This window comes from Melanerpes formicivorus, unplaced genomic scaffold, assembly GCF_026170545.1.
Source record: "Melanerpes formicivorus ecotype bairdi unplaced genomic scaffold, bMelFor1.0.p_v2 SCAF_10, whole genome shotgun sequence".
NCBI classification, from domain to species: domain Eukaryota; kingdom Metazoa; phylum Chordata; class Aves; order Piciformes; family Picidae; genus Melanerpes; species Melanerpes formicivorus.
In genome coordinates, this window is record NW_027142362.1 from 12,381,242 (window position 1) to 12,404,310 (window position 23,069).

The following is a 23,069-nucleotide window of genomic DNA, read 5'->3' on the forward strand; positions in this document are numbered from 1 at the left end:
TTTGGAAAACACTGAAACATCCCTGAACTAAGGCAAGACACCACCTCTGCACACAACCTGACAATTCCAGATCGTGATGATCTGCTATACACTAAGTGTACTTTAAGCATCATCCAATTTACAGAAACCAGTTAGTACACCCACACCTGTGTTTTGCAATGAATCTGCCACTGTTTTACTGCTCAAATATGGAGATAACTAACCAAAAATGTGCACCTTTTTACTTTTAAGCAAAACTTTAGAGGAGGCATAGTGCTGTATTTAATAAAAGGACTTTAGAACTGTCTAAAGATATATTAGTCTAGGCAACAGTGGAAGATCCCAGTGTCTTAACAGTGTTTAGAAACACAGGAGGATCCCTCAGCTTGACACAGATAGATACCACAAAGATATTTGTCCAGGATTCCATCAGCCTAAGAAGTCTTCTGTAATTATGTTGAGAAATAGACAATATTTCTGATTTATGCCACGACAAGGTAGGAGCTTTATAACGAGGCACAAAAAGTTTGTCTACAATGCCCATACCAAGTTGTAGAGCTGCTAATTGCACAACACTACTCAACAACTGGCTAATGTTTTTCAGAAAAATATTGTCTATATGACAGAATTATAAAGAAATGGTAAATTAAGTTAAAAACACTCAAGCAACATAGGGAAATTAGAGTTGTTAAAAGCAAAAAAAAGCAGAGCAAATTGGTAGAATAAAGTCACCTGCAACCGGAATACACCCAAAATACTATACAATTCTTGATAAGTCAAACCTTGTGGCTTAGATTTGGTCCACAGTTTATGAAGTAGTCCCATAAGGATGTTAGAACATAAATCTTGGGTTTGTAGTTCCATTGCATGGACATGTTGACTTTTGGAAAGTTCATCTTTAATATTCAATTTTCCACGTAAGCCGCTGCAGCTGACTGTTGATGTCAAGTCGCCAGTTGACAAAGAGAACTTCATTTTGGGGTTGTTCTTCGTTAAGCTGACAGAGAACTGGTGATCACATTTGTCAACTCTGCAGCTGTAGTTATCATTAGTGTCACTCTCATCATGAATAAAACCACAATTAATGTATCCTCCATTTTCAACACAAGGTTGGGTGAAAGCAAGGCAAGCAGAGCCAGAAGCAAGAGGATAAGAGCAGCTAATAACGACTTCAGGACATTCAGAATCTACTTTGTTATACTTACCCACAAATGCACCAAATTCTACATTATTATCTCCTTCTGTAGCCTTAGAGAAAACAGTCTCTTCACGCTTTGCTGAAGAATCCAGCTGACTTTTGCAACTGGGCCGAGATGGAGTGCTAACAAAAAACTTAGCTGTTGGGGATGTTACATGAGGCATGCTGTTGGATGAATTGCCTAATCTTTTACTTTTACTAGCGGATTTTGAGATCTCTGCAGCCTGTATTCGTTGGCGAAGTTCTGGAGGAGAAACAGCATTTGAAAATAAGGCACTGCCTGAGGAACCTGCCTCTTGAAAGTTTATGTCTTCTCTTCGGGGAACTAGAGCTAACTCCTGACCAATTGTCTTATGTTGAACTTCTTTTTCATCCCGTGGAGCAATGTTAGAGAGCAAAGCATTATTACTTTCAAGGCCTCCTTGTGGAAAAGAACCAAAGACGTTTCCAATGCTGTGCTTTTTCCACACAGAAGACCTCAGAGAGCCATCCTCAATGAGGTTTTGTGCCAAATGCTTTGAAATGCTCAATTCCCGTGTGATTTCATTATGAACCTTGCTAGCTTCTGAAGCTTTCTGTGCAGTCAGCGTTTTCAGAGTATCCACAGTTAAAGCGGAGAGGTCCTGCAGGTGGCCAATCTGTGAATCTAAAGACTGCAATGACCGTTTTATGTAGTTGACGCGATCACCAACTTCCTTTATCTGAATGCACATTTGTTCCACCCTAAGAAAAATCAAATTAGGAAGCAGCTATGAAAGACATTTTTCTCAGTAGGCAAAACAAACATCATTGCAACTCTTTCTGCCCATTTAATAAGGATAAAAGCCCCCTGAAATGTCAAGATAGCATCCACTATAGTATTCCACTAGGTTTATAATACATTTGTATTAATTTTTGACTCAAAGGATTAACATACACATCAACGGAGGGCTTGCAGCACTCTTTCAAATGCATCAGTGCACTAAAACATCATTTGAAACAAAATAACACAATTGCCTCATCTTACTGGGTGCTGCTACAAATCAGGAAGCATCAATAATCACATTAAGTTTCTCTACAGAAACAGAAAGACATGACTTCAAGTCTGCAGAGTTTCTTGATCTGTATTGTACCCTCCTTAAAGCACATTTTAAAAAAACCTGCAAAAGTTCTAAGCTTCTCTATTCATAAAATTTATTTGTAGATGTTCTACCTTTCAAATGTGACACGAATCCTTTCCTCACTTCCCGAATGAAATTTATCATCCTTCTCATTGAAATACATCTCCACACAGAGCTCTTCAAAATCATGAAGTTTCTTTTGATCTTCTTCTGTCAGGAAGAGTTCTAAAGAGAGATGAAACAGAGTTAAGAAGATGGATATGCAGTGAAGTAGCACAGGTGCTGAAAACTAATACTTACAACTTCACAAAGGGTGTTAAAAATAAAAAATGAAAACAAAATGTAACTAACAATAACAAAAAAATCACAGTGCCACCTAAGGCCCTTCCATTCTCAACAGCTCAAGGTCAAAGATTTCATCTTTAAAAAAAAAAAAAGTAATTTTGAGAGGATCTGTGCACAATATTATCATTCTTTATGCTCCCTACCCTCCAGTTCTTTTTAATTTGAGGCAGAAGTTAGACCCCTTAGTTGGATTTTAAGATCTGCAGAACACTTTTTCCCCCTCTTTCTAAATTTTCAAAGGCTTTCCTGTAAGAACAGAAGTATTGACAAAAAGACGATTCTTCCTCCATTAATACTAAGAGGAATTCTAATCTCATTCCATTTGTTTGGCTTTGTCATAAATTAGTTTTAGTGGAGACTTCCAGGGGTTATGGATTTCACCCTTCAAAAAAAAACAGTGGAGACTTGAAGAGAATTAGAGGCCTTGAACAACCTGGTCTAGTGGGACATGTCCCTGCCCATAGCAGGGTGTTGAGAACTAGATGATCTTTAAGGTCCCTTCCAAACCAAACCATTCCATGAATCTATGAATATCAAAAACATGGAAAATCAAGACCTACTTCAACTTCTTTGAGACTATTATATTTTTAAAGGCAAACAACCATACCTATTACTAAACGAAACAACATAGCATTTTCCTGACAGTTTGCTTTAATCACATTTTTTAAAAGGTACTGCAATTTTTTGGATAACAAGGGTTCATACTTGGCCCATCTGAAGTCTTGTCTGTCTTTCTTCTTTTACATATGCAACAGAACAGGGAAGCCATGTGGCTAAGAATAATAAGTGGTGGAGGCAGAACAGGTTTTTCATGGTAGGCCATAATGAAATGATAGCGTTGATACTTCCACACAATGTTTGAAATTGCCTTGACTTGTAAATACACGTTGCTGAAATAAAACACAAAAACATTAACACATTGAGGTGGGTTTTGGGGGCCTGGGGGGTGAGTGGTGTTTGGGGTTGTTTTCTTGTTTGGAGGTGTTTTTTGGGGTGTTTTTTGTGGGTTTTTTGTTGTTGTTGTTGGTGGTGGTGGTTTTTTTTAACACTTTGATAACAATTCTGAACCTAGTTAAGATAGACACAAGAGCATATTTGTTTTTACTGCAAAATCATTCTAGTAGAAGTCAGAAACACATTCAAGAAAACATCATGATCCAAAACAAGGAGACAGTTTTAAAAATTCTCTCATCTGGTAGCATCTCACTAACTTTCCTCAGATATACATCAGTTTCAAGTGCCACGTTACAAAGTACTTGGTGCGTATTGAAGGTTGTAGGAGATCCAATTTCAAGTATAACATTAATGCTGCAGCACGCCACTCTTCACTGCTAGTGAGCTACTTCTATAAATCAAACACTTGCAGAGAACTGTAGAAGAATTTATCTTACAACAATTCATCTCCATCAACTAGAGAATGTTCAATGAATTTAGGAACGTAAGTCAACATACAGATGAAGAAACAATTTCATTCTCTGAAAAAGAGACATTGCTCTCAACCTGCATCAGTTCTTATTCTGTCATCTTATTGCAGTGAAATACAAAAGGATCATTAAAAATTAACAACTTCCATATACTTACTTGAAAAATGCAATAAGAAGATTAACCATAATTATGTACTGTACAAAGAGGTAGACAGCTTGAAGAAACGGGGTCAGCCATGTTCCTGGGCCACAGAGATGAGCAACATTTTCATCAGAATCGTTTGCACATACTATGTGAGGGGGGAAGAAAAGATATGAGTAAAAAGACAGGAGTAAATATGCACTGTTTATTAAGTGATCTTTTTAATTTTTCTAAAGACTACAACAACCAACTATCATGTACAGCTTCTGCAGTTACAAATATCTCCATGCACTTAGAAATATAGTAAAAAAAATCTGGCAGGCAGTTTAACTGTAGCATTATCAAACTACTGGGTTTTTAAAAAGCACAATACACAACCAGAGCTAAAACTTTTGTCTTGACAGCTGTGGGGGAATTTCAAAATCATGCCTTGTGAGAGAATGTGATTAAGAAGAGTCTTTATTCTAGGCCATTTGAGCTTTATGAAAGATAACAGAAAAGTCAAGTCAGTTATCCACCTGCAGCCCACAGGGAAGGGATAATCCAATTAATAGAATCAAATGTCAATAATTTTGGGCGTTTAATTTAGTAAAATTAGAATTTCCTAAGATCTTGACAAGACAAAATTTTCTCTCTAATAGCTTTCAAAATTGCAGGGTCTTACCATCAATTTCATAGGCATACACTTCACCAAAAATCATCCAGTATGGATGAAACACAATATCTCTAGCAAGAGCCCAAGAGGGTGCTTCATCAGGATACAATATTGCTTTCCGGGGAACACCAAAACTAAGCAGTACCAGCGCCATAATCACCACTATGTAAAACATGTTGGCCACCTGTTTACAACAACAACAAAAAAAAAGGGCAATTAACCCACAAGGTCAGAACTATGATTTCACAATTATTCTGCAGTGACAGTGCAAGCTTGATGATTTCTATGTACTACATATGGAAAAGAGCTTAAGAAATACAGATTGTCAGAAAACTTTCTTACGTAACTAAAACCTTGCAAGAAAAATTTGGGGGGGTTCCTGTCCTTTCTTACAAGGCATTCAGTATCCTTGACTAAAGGGAATGGGGACTACTTCCTTTGTAACTCAAATAGGTATTATGTGGATAAGCAGCAGCTCAAAAAGAGCAATATTCCTCCCTAAACACACTCAACAGCACAAAATGCAGAGGTGGTTTTTCCAAGGCTGAAACACTGAACCTACGCCTCTTGGAAGAAATGAAAGTGAAAAATGAGCAATTTGATGCCTTAATTTCAAAGCATTCAAATTTGTGAGACCATTTTATGGGAGAAGAAAATAAATACCCCTTCCACCTTCATATATACAGTTCTCAAGCCTTAATACACCTTTTTCAGTATTTACTATTGCTCACTGACAACCTGTTCCCACTTTTGCATAGCACAAAACTCAAAGGTGCTTTAGGACACAGAAGTCTTACACTAGAGAGTGCAAAGGCAAGAAAAAAAAGACTATAAATAAATCTCAGATTCAAAAGGAAAGCAATGCTAGATGAATCAAGAAAAAAGGCATTGTGTTATTCATTCAAGTCTCTTGACATCTAAGAAGAAAACAGACCGGAGAAGGATGATTTGCTAGCCTTTTACAGATCTACGAGTGTCGAGGGGAAGGCCGCAAGCCTTCTTCCCCCCCCGTAAGTAAAGGGAAGAAAATTGAAGGAAAAAAAAAACACAGCTGGATTAGCAAAGGGATTGTGTGCTGTATACAAAGCAGTTTAGAGAAAACTCTAGAAGAGAGGAAATCTCCTAAACTTGTTTTCAAAATACATCTAGTTACATTGCAGCTAGCAAATTCTGCACACTGAGATTCTGACACCAGGATAAGCAATCTTTTTCCAAGTAAAACTTCGAGATAAGTTGCGAATGGATGCAGTAAGAAAACACATATTTCAATTGGGGGAAAACAAGAAATCCACTGCCAAAGTAGTCCTTACCATTTTCCCAATCATCATAACGTAAGGGCCAGCCTGCTGATTCACAGCTAGGAAATCCAGTAATCGCACATACCAAAAAATGATATTGAGACAATAGGTTATTCTTCCAGCAACAAAGACATAATTTTCTCTGTAAGTATTTTCACCAAAATTCCCTTTCGCTCCAAATCTTAATGCAAACCCGATGAAGAAAGTGACAATGGCAACTGTGTCGCTGATATTGAAGTAATCACTGAACCACACTTTAATCTTCTGATTTATCTTCCCAGCTTCTGACATAAAAATCTGCAATAAAAAGAGAAGTCAGGTCTGCTCACTTTCATTGGACACGGACTAACACTGAAATACGTGAATCACTAACGTTTGTATGCTTGCAAAAACAAAGTATCTGTTCAAAAGCAGTAATTTGGTTTGCATTGAGAAATTAAGACCATCATCACCTTCACCACAAGGACACAGATACAGGTTTCCTTTCACCTGAACAATTTACAGAGGTATTTGTGGTTTGGATTCTTTTTTGATAATGGGGGGGAGGGGGGTGTGTGTGTGTGTAGGGACTTACTGTTACAAAAAGGGCAGTGGGCTACAGAAAAAAAACACCCCACACCCAAAACTCCACAACAACCAAAGACAAACCAAACCAAACCAAAAGGAGACCAAAATGTCATCGTTAGTTCCTTGACAGTTAGAAGGGGAAAAAAAATAAAAAAAAAAAAATCATCTCCATCTCTTCCCCATTGGAAACAGAAGAAAAGTAAGCAAAGACCAACCAGGCCAAGTAACACTGGTATTGAAATTAGCAGCCTATACCAAAGTTTAAGATAAAGATATAGCATTGTCTGCTCTGATGCCTGAAGCCTCTTAGGCCATCTTGTTTATGAACAGCTTAAAGCATATTGTTTTAATTGACAAAACCAAAAAATACCAATAGGAAAACCCCACAAGAAACAAAACCAAACAAACCAACACCCCCAAAACCCCACCAGAACAAACCAACCAAAACCCAACTCAAATGACAGATTGTTACAAGCAAACCTCACGAATTTTCTCAATTGCCGATGTGAAAATGTAAGCAATAACAATCCACTCTTGCACAGACGGCAACTCTTCCATTTTCACAAGAACCACAAATGTGTAGAGCATGAGGAATCCCAAGTAAGCCAACTAGAAACAAAACCAATGAAAATTATATGTAGAATTACTTCTTTATAGAAGTGCATGGAATCTTTTGATGTGGTACACAATAAAAGCTTCAAGTAGGATTATAGTATGGTATTTATCCATTTAAGCTGAGAAGTTGTTATTTATAAGGGAACATAAACATTTTCTTAGAAGAGGAAAAATAGCTGTAATGATCTATTTACTTGGTTCTTATTACAGTTAGCTTTCCTTTGATACAAAATTCAGTTTCTTTTGCGGCAATTTAAAGCAAGCTGTGCACGAACACTTTAGGCTAATAAATGACTACAGAATCCCTGCTAGAAACTGATGAAGTTAACTGCTCAGGTCAGAATAAAAATTTGCGTGCTAATAAAACTCTTAAAAAACCCAAACAAGTAACCAAACCACAAAACACACAAAACCCCAACCAAATAAAACCCAACCAACCAAAAGCACCAACAAAAAGTATTTCTCAAATGCATGCCTGCACATGCAGTTTGTTGAAATCAAGTACACCTCATTTTCAGCTTAGCAAAGTAAGGGGTGTTGGTTTATTTTTTAAAAGAGTGTTTAAACTTTGATCCAGGTCACTATGTGTTGGGGAAAGAACCCCCAAAATCCATATTAGATTTCCAAGCAAAATGCCAGTAACACAGAAGAAAACTCACCGTGTTAAACCAGAACTTCACAATCGGTGCGTGATAAAATGCATAAAACTTCTGTGTAATTGGAAGCCTTTTAGGTTTTGCTGGAGTCTCCATATCATGCTTTTCTAGAGTACTGTCCAAGATCCTCACTTCTTTAAACACCTCCTAAAATGAAAGGACAGTTAAACTTCACATGCAGAAATACATGCTTTTGGACACTCATTTTAACTCTTGCTTTGATTTTAAAATGTAATTGTTTATTCTAAATCCATTCCGGTTTTAATATCTCTCCTTGTCCCACATTACCATAGGTATTTCGTCTGCTGCATTCTGGAAGTTGTTTTCACTATCATCCATTGCCATTTGATGTGCATCTTGAGATTGAGGAATATGTGACATTTCGGCCTTGGTCTTGTATTCCAACAGCAATATAGCAGGAGGGAGTAAAATACTCAGTATCACCTGGAAAAGACAAAGAGTAGATAGTAACTAGTTCCCAGGTACAGTAAACTACCAGAATACACCAATATAGAAAAATGCTCTGAAAAGACATTATCCCAATTTCATTTGTTTGTTACTATGAGAAAAAAAAATGTAGAAAATTATTAGTTGTTATTACTTATATACACATGTAAGAGGCTAAGAGTGTGCCTTGAAGATATAGGGGGGGAGAAAATAAAAATAGAAATTCAACAACAAATTCCAAAATTCAAAGCCACTAGAAAGGATGCACTCTTAGCCTGAAGATTCAGAGGTATTCTGTTTACACTGTTCTTTAATCCACTTCCAGAAACTCTGGAACTGTGCACTATCAAGGTATACTGAAAAAAACATACAGAAGTGGAGGTTGTGTTTTGTTGGGAGAGGAGGAGAAGGGAACATTTTGTTTGTTTTAGGGGTCTTCGTCAAATCATGGTAAAAAAATGAGCCAAGGTATGGATGAAGAGAATAACTGAAAGCTACTTATTGTCATTAGGCTGTTACAAAGCAAGCAGGAAAACTGTTAATCAATTATGAAAAAGGATGTTAGTAGGTCACAAGTTAAATGATGCCTGTAGATATTTTGTAGGAAAGTTGTTTTGTTTTTTCATTATATTCCCATCAATAATTACATTTTGGTACACTACCTCAAAGAAATACACAACTCTCATTTTGGCTCAGTTGATCGGTACCCAAAAAGGCACCACTGGAAAACCTATCCCAAATTTGCCCACCCTGGTTTCATTCTGTGCTCCTCTTTTGCTCAGTTTCTTCCTCCAAAATAGGATATACACAAGGCTTTTCTACATAAATCTTATGCCACCTGTAAAAGCCAAAATGCATGAAACTACATTCTTATGGCAGGTTTTCTGTCTGTTAAGGTTTTTTACCACTATGATTTTAGTAGTGGATTAGTATTCACATGATCTCTTTAAGCCTTTGAGTAAAGGCTACTTGCCTGGTTTTTGCCTTCTATATTTCTGTACCTTATTTGAAAAGATAATAGAGTGTCAAAAGAAGAGTTTATGATAAATACATTTTTTTAAGGGTACATGAGGCTGTTTAACAGGATTTCATAAGATAAGCTACAGCTGTGAAAGCTTCACACTAACAACACTTAAACACATGCTTTCCTTCCATTTAAAGAAATTCCACTTTGTACACCATCAAACTGTGACAATGCTTACTTTATACCATGAATTCTTCCTCATATTCAGCCTTCCCATCCACATATCTGATAACAACATCTGTGTACAAGTATGTGCCACAAAGGGACGAAGCCTTGATGACACTGCTAGCTTCAGACAAGTTGAGTTGCTCCAGTTTTTAAGCTCATAGGTTAGTAATTTCATTGCCATAGTTTCATCTTGTCGGAAGGACTGTTCTAACAGTTCAACTGCAAGTTGACCAAACTCGCTAGAACGAAGAAAAAACAACAGAACAAAATTTACTATCTACAGAAACGACCTTGTGTCTAGGTTGACTTTTCTTGTACAATTAAACTCCCAGTGGCATAAACTGAAACCATTCCCTTCTGTACAGATATACTGTATACAGTAATTTGTAACTCCAACATGTGAATCTGTGACTGCTATTGAAAACATATGCAGGCTGCAAACAGCTGTTAAAACATGCAAGGAGATTACATGAAAGTAAGTAATGACATATCATTACATGAAAGTAAGTAAATGGCATATTAAGTGTCATTTTAATTTAACTATAAATCATTACTTGTAACAGTATCTAACACAAAACTTCTGTTAGAATGCCACTTAATACTTTTTGCAGGAAGGAACCGTCTTCAGTGAACTAATGGAACAGTTTGTGTTTTGTTCATATATAGCCCACTACTTCCACTGTAAATTACCAAAAAATCTGTAACAATATAAATGTTATTTACTTGGAATACTGTTTCAGTTCTTCTGAAGTATCATCCACAAGGTCACTTTGTTTTGCTTCATATGCCATTGAACGATACACTTTGCAAGCAACTAAGGCTTTTGCCATGGACTCCTCCCCATGCTGCCAGAAAAAAAGGGCCATCTTCTGCCTCTTCATTAACACTGCCCAAAGCAACAGCTCATTCAGAGGATAAGCAAAGCGTCTTGTTTCAGGATCATCTATGTCTACTATTTCATCTTTGGTTCTTTTCTTTTTTCCCTCTTCTGCACCAGTGTCAATCTTTAAAATAAAATCAGAAAGTTACATTTTAAATCTCTAAGCCAGGTCATTACAGAACTTGAAATAAAATGCTGAGTGATCCAAAAATCAACTTTTTTAAGCAGCTGGAACTTTTGTTCCAAAAAATGCTGTTGAGTCCAATTAATTTTATTAACTGGAAGACTGAATGCCTTTGATTTATAGATCAAAAGGAATGCAGTAACCAATATACTTACATATGAATGAGGAAACTCATGGATACTGATTACAGTAACACATGGCCAAATCTTGTTTCATCTACGAAGCCATGTGAGCCTCCCCATCATTGTTAGAACATATCAGAGCCTGTCCAGGAGATTACTATACAGAAAGATAAACACTCTGTACAGAATCCTGTGAGCATGCTGGACAGCTTATAGACAAGTACAAAAGCAAGGCTGAAATTCCAGCTTGACCAAAGCCATTAAAGCTACTGCTGCTCACACTGTGGTGGCACTTGGATCTGAACCAGGCTCTCCACTCTCAACTACTTCAAATCACCCCCACAATGTTCCACTCACACATCCATACCTTTGGTTTGTATGGCTGTGCTGTCTTGATGAAGTGATTATGGCGCATTTTTTCTTTCTTGTCTGCCCTGTTACCAAAAGACTCATGGCTTTTACACATCTGAGGAGTAGTGCTGGAAGGATTTCGCCCAGACCGCTGCAACAACAATAAGGGGAAGGCATTTGACTTGATTTCTTTGCTCTTACCTGCTAGACATGATAAAGTCATCTGTTTATAGCTAGATAATTAGTTGACAAATTAAACAGTCACTTCGTCACTGAAACACTGATGAACTTGGATAACAGCAACAAGAGTTTTTCTGATGGACATTTAAGAAGCTGTTATGGTGGAGTCTTCTGTTTGTTTTGGGTTTTTTTTTAAGAAGTAACAAAGTAGATAGCTACATTTACTATTTTATGAGGAGCTAAGATACCTGCATCCCAATAACCTTCTCCAGTGCCCATTCCTCTGTGAGCAGGAAAAGTTCCAATAACAGAAGGTATTTAGATGCACCGGACAAAGAAGCAGGGAAACAAAACCTTTTGTTTGTGCTCAGTTTCAAAAGAGCTACCAGCTGCCCTCAGAGGCCTCACTATCGCCTTTGACAAGAAGAACAAAGCAATATGGATCCAATTCTCCAAAACACACAGGTTTGTTTTAATTAAGAACCCAGGAATCAGCATGCCCTGTTACTCACGGCCACATACCCGATTGTTCCCACTGAGACTGTTGTATATAGCTCTAAAGCGTTTTCTTGTATAGGTGCACCTATAGGTTCCTCCCATGAGATATTCAATAACCAGTCCCACATCAATCAGGTTGATTTTATATCCTGGAGGCAGATTTCCCTAAGAACACAAGAAGTATTTTTAGCATTTCAAAATTATAATCTTGAACTTGTTTAGAGTGTTTCTACACATTCCATCACAGCTTTAAAGGAATTTCATGATTAAAAAACTGCCAACATCTACAAGGCTCAATAGCAGTTTCAAAAAAAGACAAGGTTATAGCTTATTTTCTGTATGATCTCTCTTATCAGGGTGGATGTTCGTTCTGTTGCAGAGGAGGTGGCAACGTGGGGTTTTTGCCTATTATTTTAACAGCCAAACTTACTCCTAGCTGGATGTATCCGCTTTGAATCCCCACAAAAGGAAAGCAATCCCAAGTAAGATGGAACAGCCAACACTTTTCAAATTTAACATCCTTCTGACAGCAGAGCGCTAAGCATGCAACACTAAGTACTGGAAACAGCAGAATGTCTGCAGAGGCAACTTCTTATTTGCAATAAGATTTAATTAAAAAAACTAAATTGACAGTCAAACACAAGGAATAGAACAGAATAGAACAGAATAGAACAGAATAGAAGAGAATAGAACAGGTTGGAAGAGACCTTTGAGATCATTGAGTCCAACCTATCATCCAACACTATCTAATCAACTAACCCATGGCACCGAGCACCCCACCCAGTCTCTTCCTAAACGCCTCCAGCGACAGTGACTCCACAACCTCCCTGGGCAGCCCATTCCAATGGGCAATCACTAAACCAATAAAGAGGAATCAGCATTGCTAGTTTAAAAGATTTTTCTGTTTACATCATACCTGTTTGACATCTCGAACAAGATGGAAGAGTGTTGGGTTAGTTGGGCCTTGTTTCTTTATAAAAAAAGAAGGGGGGAGGAAAAATTGAAATGAGAAATTTAGAGTTTGCTGACAACATGAGAAGACTACAGTAGATGCCAAATACTTGTGCATGTTGGCTCCAAATTAATTTATTTTTTAAAATTCCTAGTTTTTAAGCTAACTGTCACAGTGTAATAAATGCAAAAACTTCAAACCACCCAAAAAAAACTTAAAGAAAAAAAATTAAGCCCACAGAAATAGCAGCATTATGGGGGTTTTTATATCATTAAAATATAACATTTATAGACACAAGTTTTAACAAATACATATTTTAATTTACATTCCACAACAAGGCTACTGTCTGATGTTTGGGATAAATGAAGGGAAAATTGTAGAATTTATTTATCTACCCCAAACATCATACATAGATGAACATGCTGCTGACAGACTATTTCTGGTGTAATTTCTGGAGAGCCACAAAGCAGCTCTGGCACCACACAACAATCAAGACAGCAGCTGTAACTGCTTGTGAGGGAGCCTTCCCGATCAACATCCACAACCTTCAGACTAGTGCACATGACCCAGCACACAACACAGTGAGGAACTAAAAAGCTGCTCTAAAAGTAGCTTAAAAAAGAAAAATCAATCATTCACTTACTGTGTTATAAAGTTCTTCCAGCCTGGGAATGGTAAGAAATTTGTGCATGCTTACTCCATTTTCAATCAGAAGTTTCACAAATGCAACTCTATCCATCACAAGGGCATCCAACATAGCCTGTTCCAGAGAGCCCACCTACAACAAATAATTAACAAGGTAGTGCCTAGAGGGAAGTGGCACAACAGGGTATCACAAGAGTAAGGGTACTTGGATTACATGTCAGCCTCATTCATTTATAGGGCTGGGGAAACCTTTCAAGCTTACAAATACTAACATGTCACCCTTGGGTCAGAAAATCCCCTGAACTTCACACAATTACAGGATGAGGGAATATTCTGAAGACTTAATCAGTAAGTCTTCTACTCTTCCTTAGGTATCTCCTACTGACACAATACATGGGGCTAAGCAGGCACTTAGTTTAACACAGTCACACCGTTCTCATAGATTAGTATTGCATAAAACACAAAAGGCATAAAATATTTAAAGCACAATTTGTTTCAAGCACAAATGCTCAGAACCATCATTGCTATCACTAAGTCTTACAGTATGTGCTTTTAATTGCACAGTTATGTAAGATTTTACTTTTACAGTAATCTGGGGGAAAAGGCAAGATCCACAATGTAGTTTTCAAACTAATCTGCAAGCTGTAAGAAACAGACATTTTGTCCTCCCCTTCAAAAGGCACGGCTGTACTGCCAACAGTGCATTTTACTAGAGGCTTCTTAAGAGCTTCCTATAGCCATGCAACTGTAAAAAAGAAAGAGGATCTGACTGCAAAAAATGGAAGCTAAATTCGTGCCAATGTCTTTTCTCCCCTCATTAATCGGAGCACTGAGCAACTGCTGAAATTTTGTGGACCATTTTCAACTACACAATAGCGAAACAGCTGTAGGACTATGCATTATGCAAAAATTACTGTCCTCAAAATAATTGTGTCAGTATTTTACAGTCTCTCTCTATAAAAGTCAAAAGATTCTTTCTTCACAGTAAGATGAGTTTCTCTCCTTTAGAAAATACTGTTCTGCTTATTCCAAATCATTACATACCAGCCATTGTTGCCCATAAACAAAAACATGGTTTTTGGCTATGTCGACTCTATCCCACGCAAGCGTAAGAACAAGCTGGTCAAACGCAGATGCATTCGTGCCTTAAGAAGCAAAACCAAAAACAATTACATTCATTGAAATAAGATAGCAAACATTCTTGCTTCCTAGATAAGCCAAATGAAGCAATCCACCACAATGTTGCAGTATATTTTATCATTTATGACATGTTATTGTATTACACAATGAGAATACGTTGTAATGATTTGCTTGAAACCTGAAGATTCTTACAGATTATAGAATTTTATAAACAATCTATCATATAAACACTAGACAACAACAGCTGGGGATTCCAAATGCTCTTCAAGTGAAAAGTCTTACCTTTTAACAATGCTGTAAGTATTGCAACATCAACGTCCTGATGTTCATCTGACCCAACGTGAAAAACTGTAATCTGTCCGAAAGGGTAAAGGGCAGACAACGTGTTTCAAAGTTGTTATTATCAGGCAAAGGTGATTATTTCCAGTCTTTCACATCAGGAATTTAAATACATTTTAAAAACTGCCACATCTTTGATGCAATTTAGGACTATGCTCAATTTAAACTTCCTTTTACTGTGCTATTGTTTTGTTTTCCTAATTTAGGTGCCACACAAGAGAATCTTTTAGAACAAAAAGCATAGCAGAAACTCTTTACGCTCTATCAATTTGAATTTCTTTTGCCACTATTACTACAATTTTCTATTGTCTATAAACATCACACAGTATTCTGTTTATACCTCCAGTTCATTACAGATTATGAAATCAACCTGCCTGACTTTAAAAACCCACCTGGATGTCATTCTGGGCAACCTGATCTAAGCAAACCTGCTTTAGCAGGGAAGCTGAACGAGATGGTCCCCAGAGGTCCTTTCCAATGCCTACCATTCAAAGTAAGCAAAAAAAGACAGCAACCCAAATACAAAATACATGCACACTACAAACTAACTCTGATTACCAGAAATAATCACAAGAATTAAGTCTCTCTTCACCATGAGAGAAAGTAGACATGAAAACTGTATTTGACTGTAACTGGAAGATCCAATATACTCCCCCCCAAAAAAAAGCTGTCAGTGTCTCTTGGTCATACACAATATACACAACATGAAACAATTTAATATTATATCCACAAGCATGCTGTGCATAAAAATTTATGGCAAGATCTACTTACAAGTTCTTTTTTTTTCATGCATTCCAGCAGTGTCTGAAACAAATGAACTGCTTCACTTTGACCAAAGTTAAATGTCTTTTTGATGGTTGAAATTATTTCAGGCTCAGCACCCTCAGGAACATTCCTGAGATTGAAACAGAGAAACACATTGTCATACTCGAACAGTTAAGAGCACCACCACATTCAACACATCTATTCAAAGTTCTGATATCTGTAAGCTCATTACTGTTTCAGTGACAAAAATCTTGGGTAACCTTTAGAAACAAGTATAGGTTGCTTAATCTACAACTTTCTACTACTGCCTCATAGAACTAATTTTGGCTTCTCTCCCTTTCCTTCCCACAGTCAGCTCCAAGATACCTTCAACTAAAACTAAAATACTTTGACACAAGGTATTAAGTACTCACTCCTTTGAGTAAGACCTGCTTCTTATCTCACTATGGATAAAGCTGTTTGGTTTACTGCTGTGCTACATTTCTGCTTCCTGGTTCAGAGGCAGGCCCTGCAACAAGGACCTAATATATTTAAAGATTTATCCAAGTCTAAGAATTAACTAGAAATCACTAAGTACAGTGGAGCCCAACAGTAACCTTTTCACTTTTTAAAGCTACACTTAAAATAGACAAACTTCTATTACACTAAACAGAAGTGTGTAGAAAGTTCAGTTTTAAGAGTACTCCAAAGAAACAATTCAGAAATTTTGTGATCCTGCACTGGTTTTGGCTGGGGTAGTAGCTGGTATGGAGCTATGGTTGAGATTTGTGCTGAAAAGAGCTCAGCTACTGCTGAGTGGTGCCTACACAGCATCAAGGCCTTTTCTGCTTCTCACACCACCCCATCAGCAAGAACGCTGGAGGTTCACAAGAAGCTGGGAGGGCACACAGCAGCACAACTGACCTCAACTGACCAAAGGGGTATTCCATACCATCTGACATCATGCTCAATATGTAAAGCTAGGGGAAGAAAGAAAGGGAGTATGTTCAGAATGATGATGATTGTCTTTCCAGGTAACTGTTAGACATGATGCAGCCCTGCTTTCCTGAAAATGGCTGATCTCCTGCCTGACAACGGGAAGCGGTAAATTAATTCCTTATTTTGCTTTGCTATCAGTGTGCAGCTTTTGCTTTACCTCTATCTCAATCCACAAATTTTCTCACTTTTGCCTTTCCAATTCTATTCACCATCCCAGTGGGGGTGAATGAGTGAGAGACTATGTGGTGCTTAGTTGCTGGCTGGGGTTAAACTATGACAGATCCTTTTTCAGAGAAATTACTACAATGCAACAGCTAACTGCATGAAAATATTTCCTTTCCACTCTATCAAGGGATATTTTCAGGTAGTTTGGCAACACACTATTCTCTTCTATTCTCACATTTTTGGAAGGTCTGGGCAGATCTGACTTCTGTTTAGCAAAACTTTGCTGTGCACACTTCAGTGATCAATGGGACTCTTGGAGTTATTATGGCTTAGTAAAAATTTGAAGCAGACAGAGCATTTAAATGGAGAGTTGGATTCTTTAGTTACTGTGGTGTAAGAAAATTCCTGCATACAAGTGAAGTTACACAGGAGATGCCCCTAATTTAGGATACAGGTGTGCACATTTTTCCTATCCTTTTTCTAAAACAAGCATAGACTACAGAATTGGGTGCAACTGGTATATGGGAGGAACCAAGGACTAGAAAGTAAGTCTTGGCCTTCAGCCAGCACTACTACTGCAGCCAACCTGGAAAGCTGCACCACAAGCAATGTTACATTTCCTTCTAGCCTTTGTCCCTCCACAGTGAAAACTCTTGTACAAACTCATTAGAGAATGGTCTCCAAACCCATTTATGCGCAACTGTGAGTCTGACTAATAGTGCTGGGACTTACCCTCCCTCCTCTGTTTGCTTGTGAACATAGGCCAGTATGTCTGCAGCTCTACCAGTTCCTTCACATACTACCACTGGTACAGGAGGACTTTCTTGAAGGAAGTCTAAAACTGTGAGTATGACGTTTGGGCCACCTTCAAATACAAGTGCCACCACAGGCACACCTTGGCCAATTCCTATGAAGTTGCAAATAAATAGTAAAGACAATGTAAAGACATATAGGGAATGCTAAAATTGATTTTACACACTTAACCAATCAAGTATGTCCCTTCTAGTGAAAAAAACGTATGTGCTGCCTGCCAAGTATTTTAAGAGTTGCAAATGCACAGTTTCAAGTACTGTTTATACCTCAGGCTGAGGGGAAAGCAGTGCAAAGAAGCTGATAAACACAATGGAATAGTGTCTACAAAACAGAAGAAATTCTTCACAGGAAAAAATCCTAAGCTAATACAGAACAGTGACTTTTTTTTCCTTCAGGGAACTACCCTTGTACCTCCCCCCTCAAATAGTTTCCAAAGATGACAACATATATAGAATTTGAACAGTTACATGGAAACCCTCTCCTGACAGTGAGTGTTGCAAAAACATTCCCAGAATACACATGTTGCTCCAAAAGTGGGAAAACACTTAAAACAGTCATGGCTTCTTTACACAAACAGATGATGTTTTTACAAACTGCAAGTGATCAATGTCAAAACCATTAATCAATCAGATCAGTAAGGCCTGACAACATACTAGCAACTTAAGTGACATATTTGCTTTATCAAAGCAAAACTGACAACTTTATTCCAGAGAACCTTTCTCCCTGGTGCCAGAGAAATCCTACATCTACCAGAAATATCTAGGGGCTAAAGCAGCAGTTGAAATTTCCAAGACAATCATTCAGACTTGAAATGTAAACAATAAGCTAATTTTTTCTGTTTTCTCATTCATGTGTTTGGTGCAAGTACCTTTTTCATTAAAGCACAGTAACACTCAGCCCTCAGGCATCAGAATTACTTACTTGCATGGATCCGTTGCAAATTAATCGTTTTTTCCAGTTCTCTCCGCAGCTTCACTTCAGCTCCATACTTTCCAACTGTTCCATTGTCCACCAGAATGAAATGGGAATGGAGGTTATTTAGGACGTTTAGTTTACTTAATGGGTTTAACAAGGTCTGATATGGAGCAACCACCTAAGCATAAGCACACAACAATGCCTTTTACTTGTAAAGATTCACAAGTATTTCTGTCAAACTTAACTTTGGTCTAGACACAAGAATTGGTGGCTCAACAAGAAACAGAGACACATAAGCATGCTTTGGGTCAAGATACAGCTGTAGCTCTTAGTATCAAGCAGGAAAGCAGACAGCAATTACAAAAGGATTCTGTTCTGAAGGATAACAGAGGAAAGATCCTCTCTGGAAAAGAAAAAAAACCAACAGTTTGTGTTTGCTCTGGCAAATAGGAGCACTGAGACTCCACATCAAAATATTTCAACTTATTGTCCCCTATGAATGTGAATTTTCCACAGTACTTCAGCATTTTTTGTAATTTGATTCAGTAATGTCAGTATGGAGTAACAAAGGATTAAGTACTTCAGAACAGCCTCCTCCTCCTCTAGTGCATTTGCATTTTGCAACTCGTTCATGCTCATGATCTTGCGTAAATCAGAGATGTCAATGTAAGGCAACTATTCCAATGATGCAAAACAAGTGAAAAAACAGGCTTGAGCAGTGTTGAAAAATAAGTCAGGTAAAGAGTTATTTCAGTTAGGTAATCTATCCTTACATCTCTTCCAACAAGGTCATTTCTGTTTTCAATCACTCCCCATGGAGCAATCCCAATAGTGCAAATCTTTCGAGATGATCTGGAAGCATGTTCTCTTAGAGCATCACCAACATGTTTTGCAACACCTGTTTACACACACAAAAAATAAAGAGTCAATGTAATGAATGCTGCAGCTTATTAAGAAATACAAATATTTGATTAGTTAACTGGGCCTCTAAGGAGCTAGCAACTTATCTGACACAGTACCAAGGAAAAAAAGCATAGTATTACATCTATTGGAAGGAAATAGTAGCAGTTATCAGAAAAAATACAAGTCTATTAAGATCAAAACCATTTCCAGCACGTAACTGCACTTGCTTTAATTGCATCAAGTCTTTCCTCCTGCAGTTTCAAAACCAAACCAAACAAACCCTACCCAACCACACAAGCCCCAAAACCAAACCAAACCAAAGAAGGCCCAACACCTCAGAAACTTTTTTTTCCTCTTCACAACACAAAATCGCAGCCCACTTCTGACTGCACAGGTTCAAAATGCACTATTTTTATTTATAGTGACCAAACTCACTCAAATTAATCTTTTATGAAGATAAAGCTATGCACCCACTATATCTTTTGGCTCTTAGAAACCATAATCCAATTAACTGTGCACATTCATTTGTACTTCTTTACCTGTGTTCACTCCTCCAGTTATAATCCAGGCTCCTGTTGTTACTGCAGCTTTAATAAGACCTTTGCCAAGTAACTGTTTGATGCGTGGGTGAAGTTCAAATTTCTGCATGCCCCCATGTACTGATATAACAAGCTTTGGCAACTCCATCTGCCATTCTTTAAGCATAAGTTGCAGAATAGCTTCAGGCTTAGTGTCATATGACAATCTCACATACTGCAGGCACAAGAAGAGATAAAAGGTTGGTTGTTATTTTTTTTTTTCATTAATGTTAAAAAGAACCACCAGGATGTATTTCAGGATATATTATCCTGTTCCTGGCTACGGAAAATATAATTCACTGTCCTAAAACATGGCAGATGCAATAAATGAACAAGCTTACTTTATGACCTTCTGAATTAAGGAGAAGAGAGTTAACAATTCAAAAGAAGTTCTGGAAAGAGAATGACTCTATAAAGATTATGCTACACCATTCTACTGGCACAGTGACCTAGAAAATGAGTCTTTATGAAAGCACTGGGTGATCTCTAAATTAGGTAAAATATAGGAATATTTACAAAAGTTCTGCCATCTACTGGGGAGATGTTTGCACTTCCCTTGTGAAAGGTTTGGCAGAAAGACAGCTGCTTGCTTTTCCTTCCCTATCTCTGGTAGGAAGGAAAGCTACGTTCTTTAAAAGAAAACCTCAGAACTTGGTCAGCTATGTCTAAGTGTAAGATTAAGCAGATGGTTGATTAGTTAAAAATACCGCTGCACCTTTATTACAATCTATGCAATAGAGGAGGGGACATTATGCAGAAACTATGCCTTACTTGAATCAAGTTCTACCAACAACAAAAATTACTATTCCAATAAACTGATTTTAGAAACCCCACTAGCACTCTGCAGAAGAACAGAAACTAGCACGGGCAGTTTGCTATTTCTGTGTACAAAGGAACATATCCACTGCTCCTACAAACATGAAGAATTTGGCTAAGAACCCCGCTTCCTGGAGAGATGATCTGACTTAGAGCACTGGACTCCTTGAGGGCTCTGCTGGCTGGCCACACAACACAGCTCCCTCAACTCAGCCACTTCGGTTTGGCCAAAGTAGCCAGAGTGTATCAGAACCCCTTGGAGCCTGTAACAGTTCAAGAGCATTACATCATTTTCAGCACAACCACCAACATATGCAAAACAGTTATGGAGAATATGTCCAAATTTCCTGTTTTCTGGTCTCCCCAGTACACATGCACTTATGAATTAAGAGTTGGTTTCCAAAATTTTAATTTATTGGGACGCTTATTTTAAACTAACCCTCTCTCCCCCCTGAAAAACCTTATTCTGATTAGTAGAATTAGGCTTTAATTATTTTGAACAAATCTAAAAAAGCAGCATATTCCATGTCTGTCCAGAATTTTAGATGACTTTTCACAGATTAAAAATTATGACTAGAGTGTTAAGATGGTAGATGTTATCTAACAGCTTCTGTAATAACAGAACTGAGCAAGTAAGCAGCACAGGAGACTAAGCTGTGTTTTCATCAAGTCTGAAACAGTGACACTGAATTCTTAATGTTTTGGTTTTACTTAAGTAATAAAAATTCTTACTGCCATTTCTAGTTGGAGGATAAGTCTACATGTGGATACAACTAATTCTGATAGACCTGAATGATTTTTGTTACAGAAAATAAATTTTAGAATAAAAATTAGAAAGAAATCAGAAACAATACAAAAGTACTAGGATAGTAGAGGGCACTGGGTTTGACACAATACAGATGACATTGTTTTCAGCCTTCAATTTCAGAAGCTGAAGCATAAATCCACCTCTATCAACACATTTAAAGTAAGAAAAAAATGGAAACATCATACATGCCTTAGCCCTGTAAGAATGAGAGCCACCTTGAAAGTTGATGACACCATAAGCATCAGTAGAGGTCTGTTCTGTATGTTTTTCCACTGACCATTCTTCTAGTTCATGATTATAGTTTTCACCCAGCTTCACATCGGAGTATTTCATAGCAAGACTTGCAGTAAAACAAGCATGTTGCCTGACCAAGCGGCCACAACAGCACCTGCACCCAACCACATCATTTAAAATACTTCAGTAAATATTGTAAGACGAGAGAGAAGACTTTCTTTTTCTTTTATCTATACCAGAGCTACACCAGACTTAAAAAGCAAAGGTTCTAATTATATAACCCTCTTTCCCAGAGCAACTCATGTTGCCATAAATATTTATAGCAAGAATTAATTACAATACATAATTATGCAAAACGTTAAAGCTCACTGAGATAGAAAGTTGGAGGCCAGAAGAAACTGATTCTTTGAAGCCAAGTACTTTATATAACAATTATAAACCTGTTATTTATGTATTGCAGACAGTTCTTTATTCATTAGTTGTATTTTATTTGTATCTAACCTTTCACCAGCTTGTCTTCTGCAATATTGATCAAAACTTTTTAAAACCCTATTATGAAAGCACTTATTTTATGGGGGGGTGGGGGTGTTAATAAATATTGTAATTACAAAGAACTCTTACCTGACAAGTTGCTGACAAATCTGACATCCTGGAAGGCATCTATAAAGAATAATTTTAAATAGGAGTAAACTTCAGCTTCAGTTTTAAGGGGGATGGTGGGGATGAGGGTCAGACCATTCACACCACTTCATGTGCTTACAAAAGATCACTGAACAAAATATATCTCCAGTAACTGAAAAACATGATGCCCAAGTTTGCCCATTTGTAACCAGGTAACTTGCCTGTCTTTATTTTACATGACTGTAGCATACTCGACATGTAAAACCACACAAACATTTCAGTCCTAACTTTTCAGATGTTTTGGGGATTTGACCCACCAATATCTGGAGCCCATGTGTATTTCAGACTGCTTCATCTGCAGCACTCGATCAGAAACATTTTGTTATGACACTGAGAAGTTACTTATGGACCAGCATTTTCTTGGACTCATTCTAACCACACATGGTTGCATCTGTTTTGCAAATTCATCCTCTAATACACATCCAAGTTGAACTGCCTGTATGGGAAGGCTATTCAATCACTTCTGAGCTGCATGTACAGAAAGTTATATTTGAGCAAACTTTA

The 23,069-nt window shown here is 37.6% G+C and overlaps 1 protein-coding gene across 1 annotated transcript in view; it reads right to left on the bottom strand.

The window, feature by feature from the left end:
• The window catches only part of TRPM7 (transient receptor potential cation channel subfamily M member 7), a 59,395-nt gene that overhangs the window by 11,263 nt on the left and 25,063 nt on the right, over nucleotides 1-23,069 (bottom strand). The window contains exons 3-26 of the mRNA XM_068143728.1: nucleotides 22,506-22,544; nucleotides 21,840-22,038; nucleotides 19,988-20,201; nucleotides 19,319-19,443; nucleotides 18,552-18,723; nucleotides 17,550-17,724; nucleotides 15,681-15,804; nucleotides 14,853-14,925; nucleotides 14,475-14,575; nucleotides 13,429-13,563; nucleotides 12,750-12,803; nucleotides 11,858-11,998; nucleotides 11,172-11,306; nucleotides 10,342-10,622; nucleotides 9,629-9,857; nucleotides 8,268-8,423; nucleotides 7,983-8,126; nucleotides 7,189-7,317; nucleotides 6,154-6,438; nucleotides 4,853-5,027; nucleotides 4,204-4,336; nucleotides 3,328-3,512; nucleotides 2,370-2,502; nucleotides 1,185-1,900 (exon numbers count right to left, since the gene is read on the bottom strand). Of these exons, the coding sequence (XP_067999829.1) occupies nucleotides 1,185-1,900; nucleotides 2,370-2,502; nucleotides 3,328-3,512; nucleotides 4,204-4,336; nucleotides 4,853-5,027; nucleotides 6,154-6,438; nucleotides 7,189-7,317; nucleotides 7,983-8,126; nucleotides 8,268-8,423; nucleotides 9,629-9,857; nucleotides 10,342-10,622; nucleotides 11,172-11,306; nucleotides 11,858-11,998; nucleotides 12,750-12,803; nucleotides 13,429-13,563; nucleotides 14,475-14,575; nucleotides 14,853-14,925; nucleotides 15,681-15,804; nucleotides 17,550-17,724; nucleotides 18,552-18,723; nucleotides 19,319-19,443; nucleotides 19,988-20,201; nucleotides 21,840-22,038; nucleotides 22,506-22,544 (4,253 nt within the window). The remainder of the gene's footprint in view (nucleotides 1-1,184; nucleotides 1,901-2,369; nucleotides 2,503-3,327; nucleotides 3,513-4,203; nucleotides 4,337-4,852; nucleotides 5,028-6,153; nucleotides 6,439-7,188; nucleotides 7,318-7,982; nucleotides 8,127-8,267; nucleotides 8,424-9,628; nucleotides 9,858-10,341; nucleotides 10,623-11,171; nucleotides 11,307-11,857; nucleotides 11,999-12,749; nucleotides 12,804-13,428; nucleotides 13,564-14,474; nucleotides 14,576-14,852; nucleotides 14,926-15,680; nucleotides 15,805-17,549; nucleotides 17,725-18,551; nucleotides 18,724-19,318; nucleotides 19,444-19,987; nucleotides 20,202-21,839; nucleotides 22,039-22,505; nucleotides 22,545-23,069) is intronic.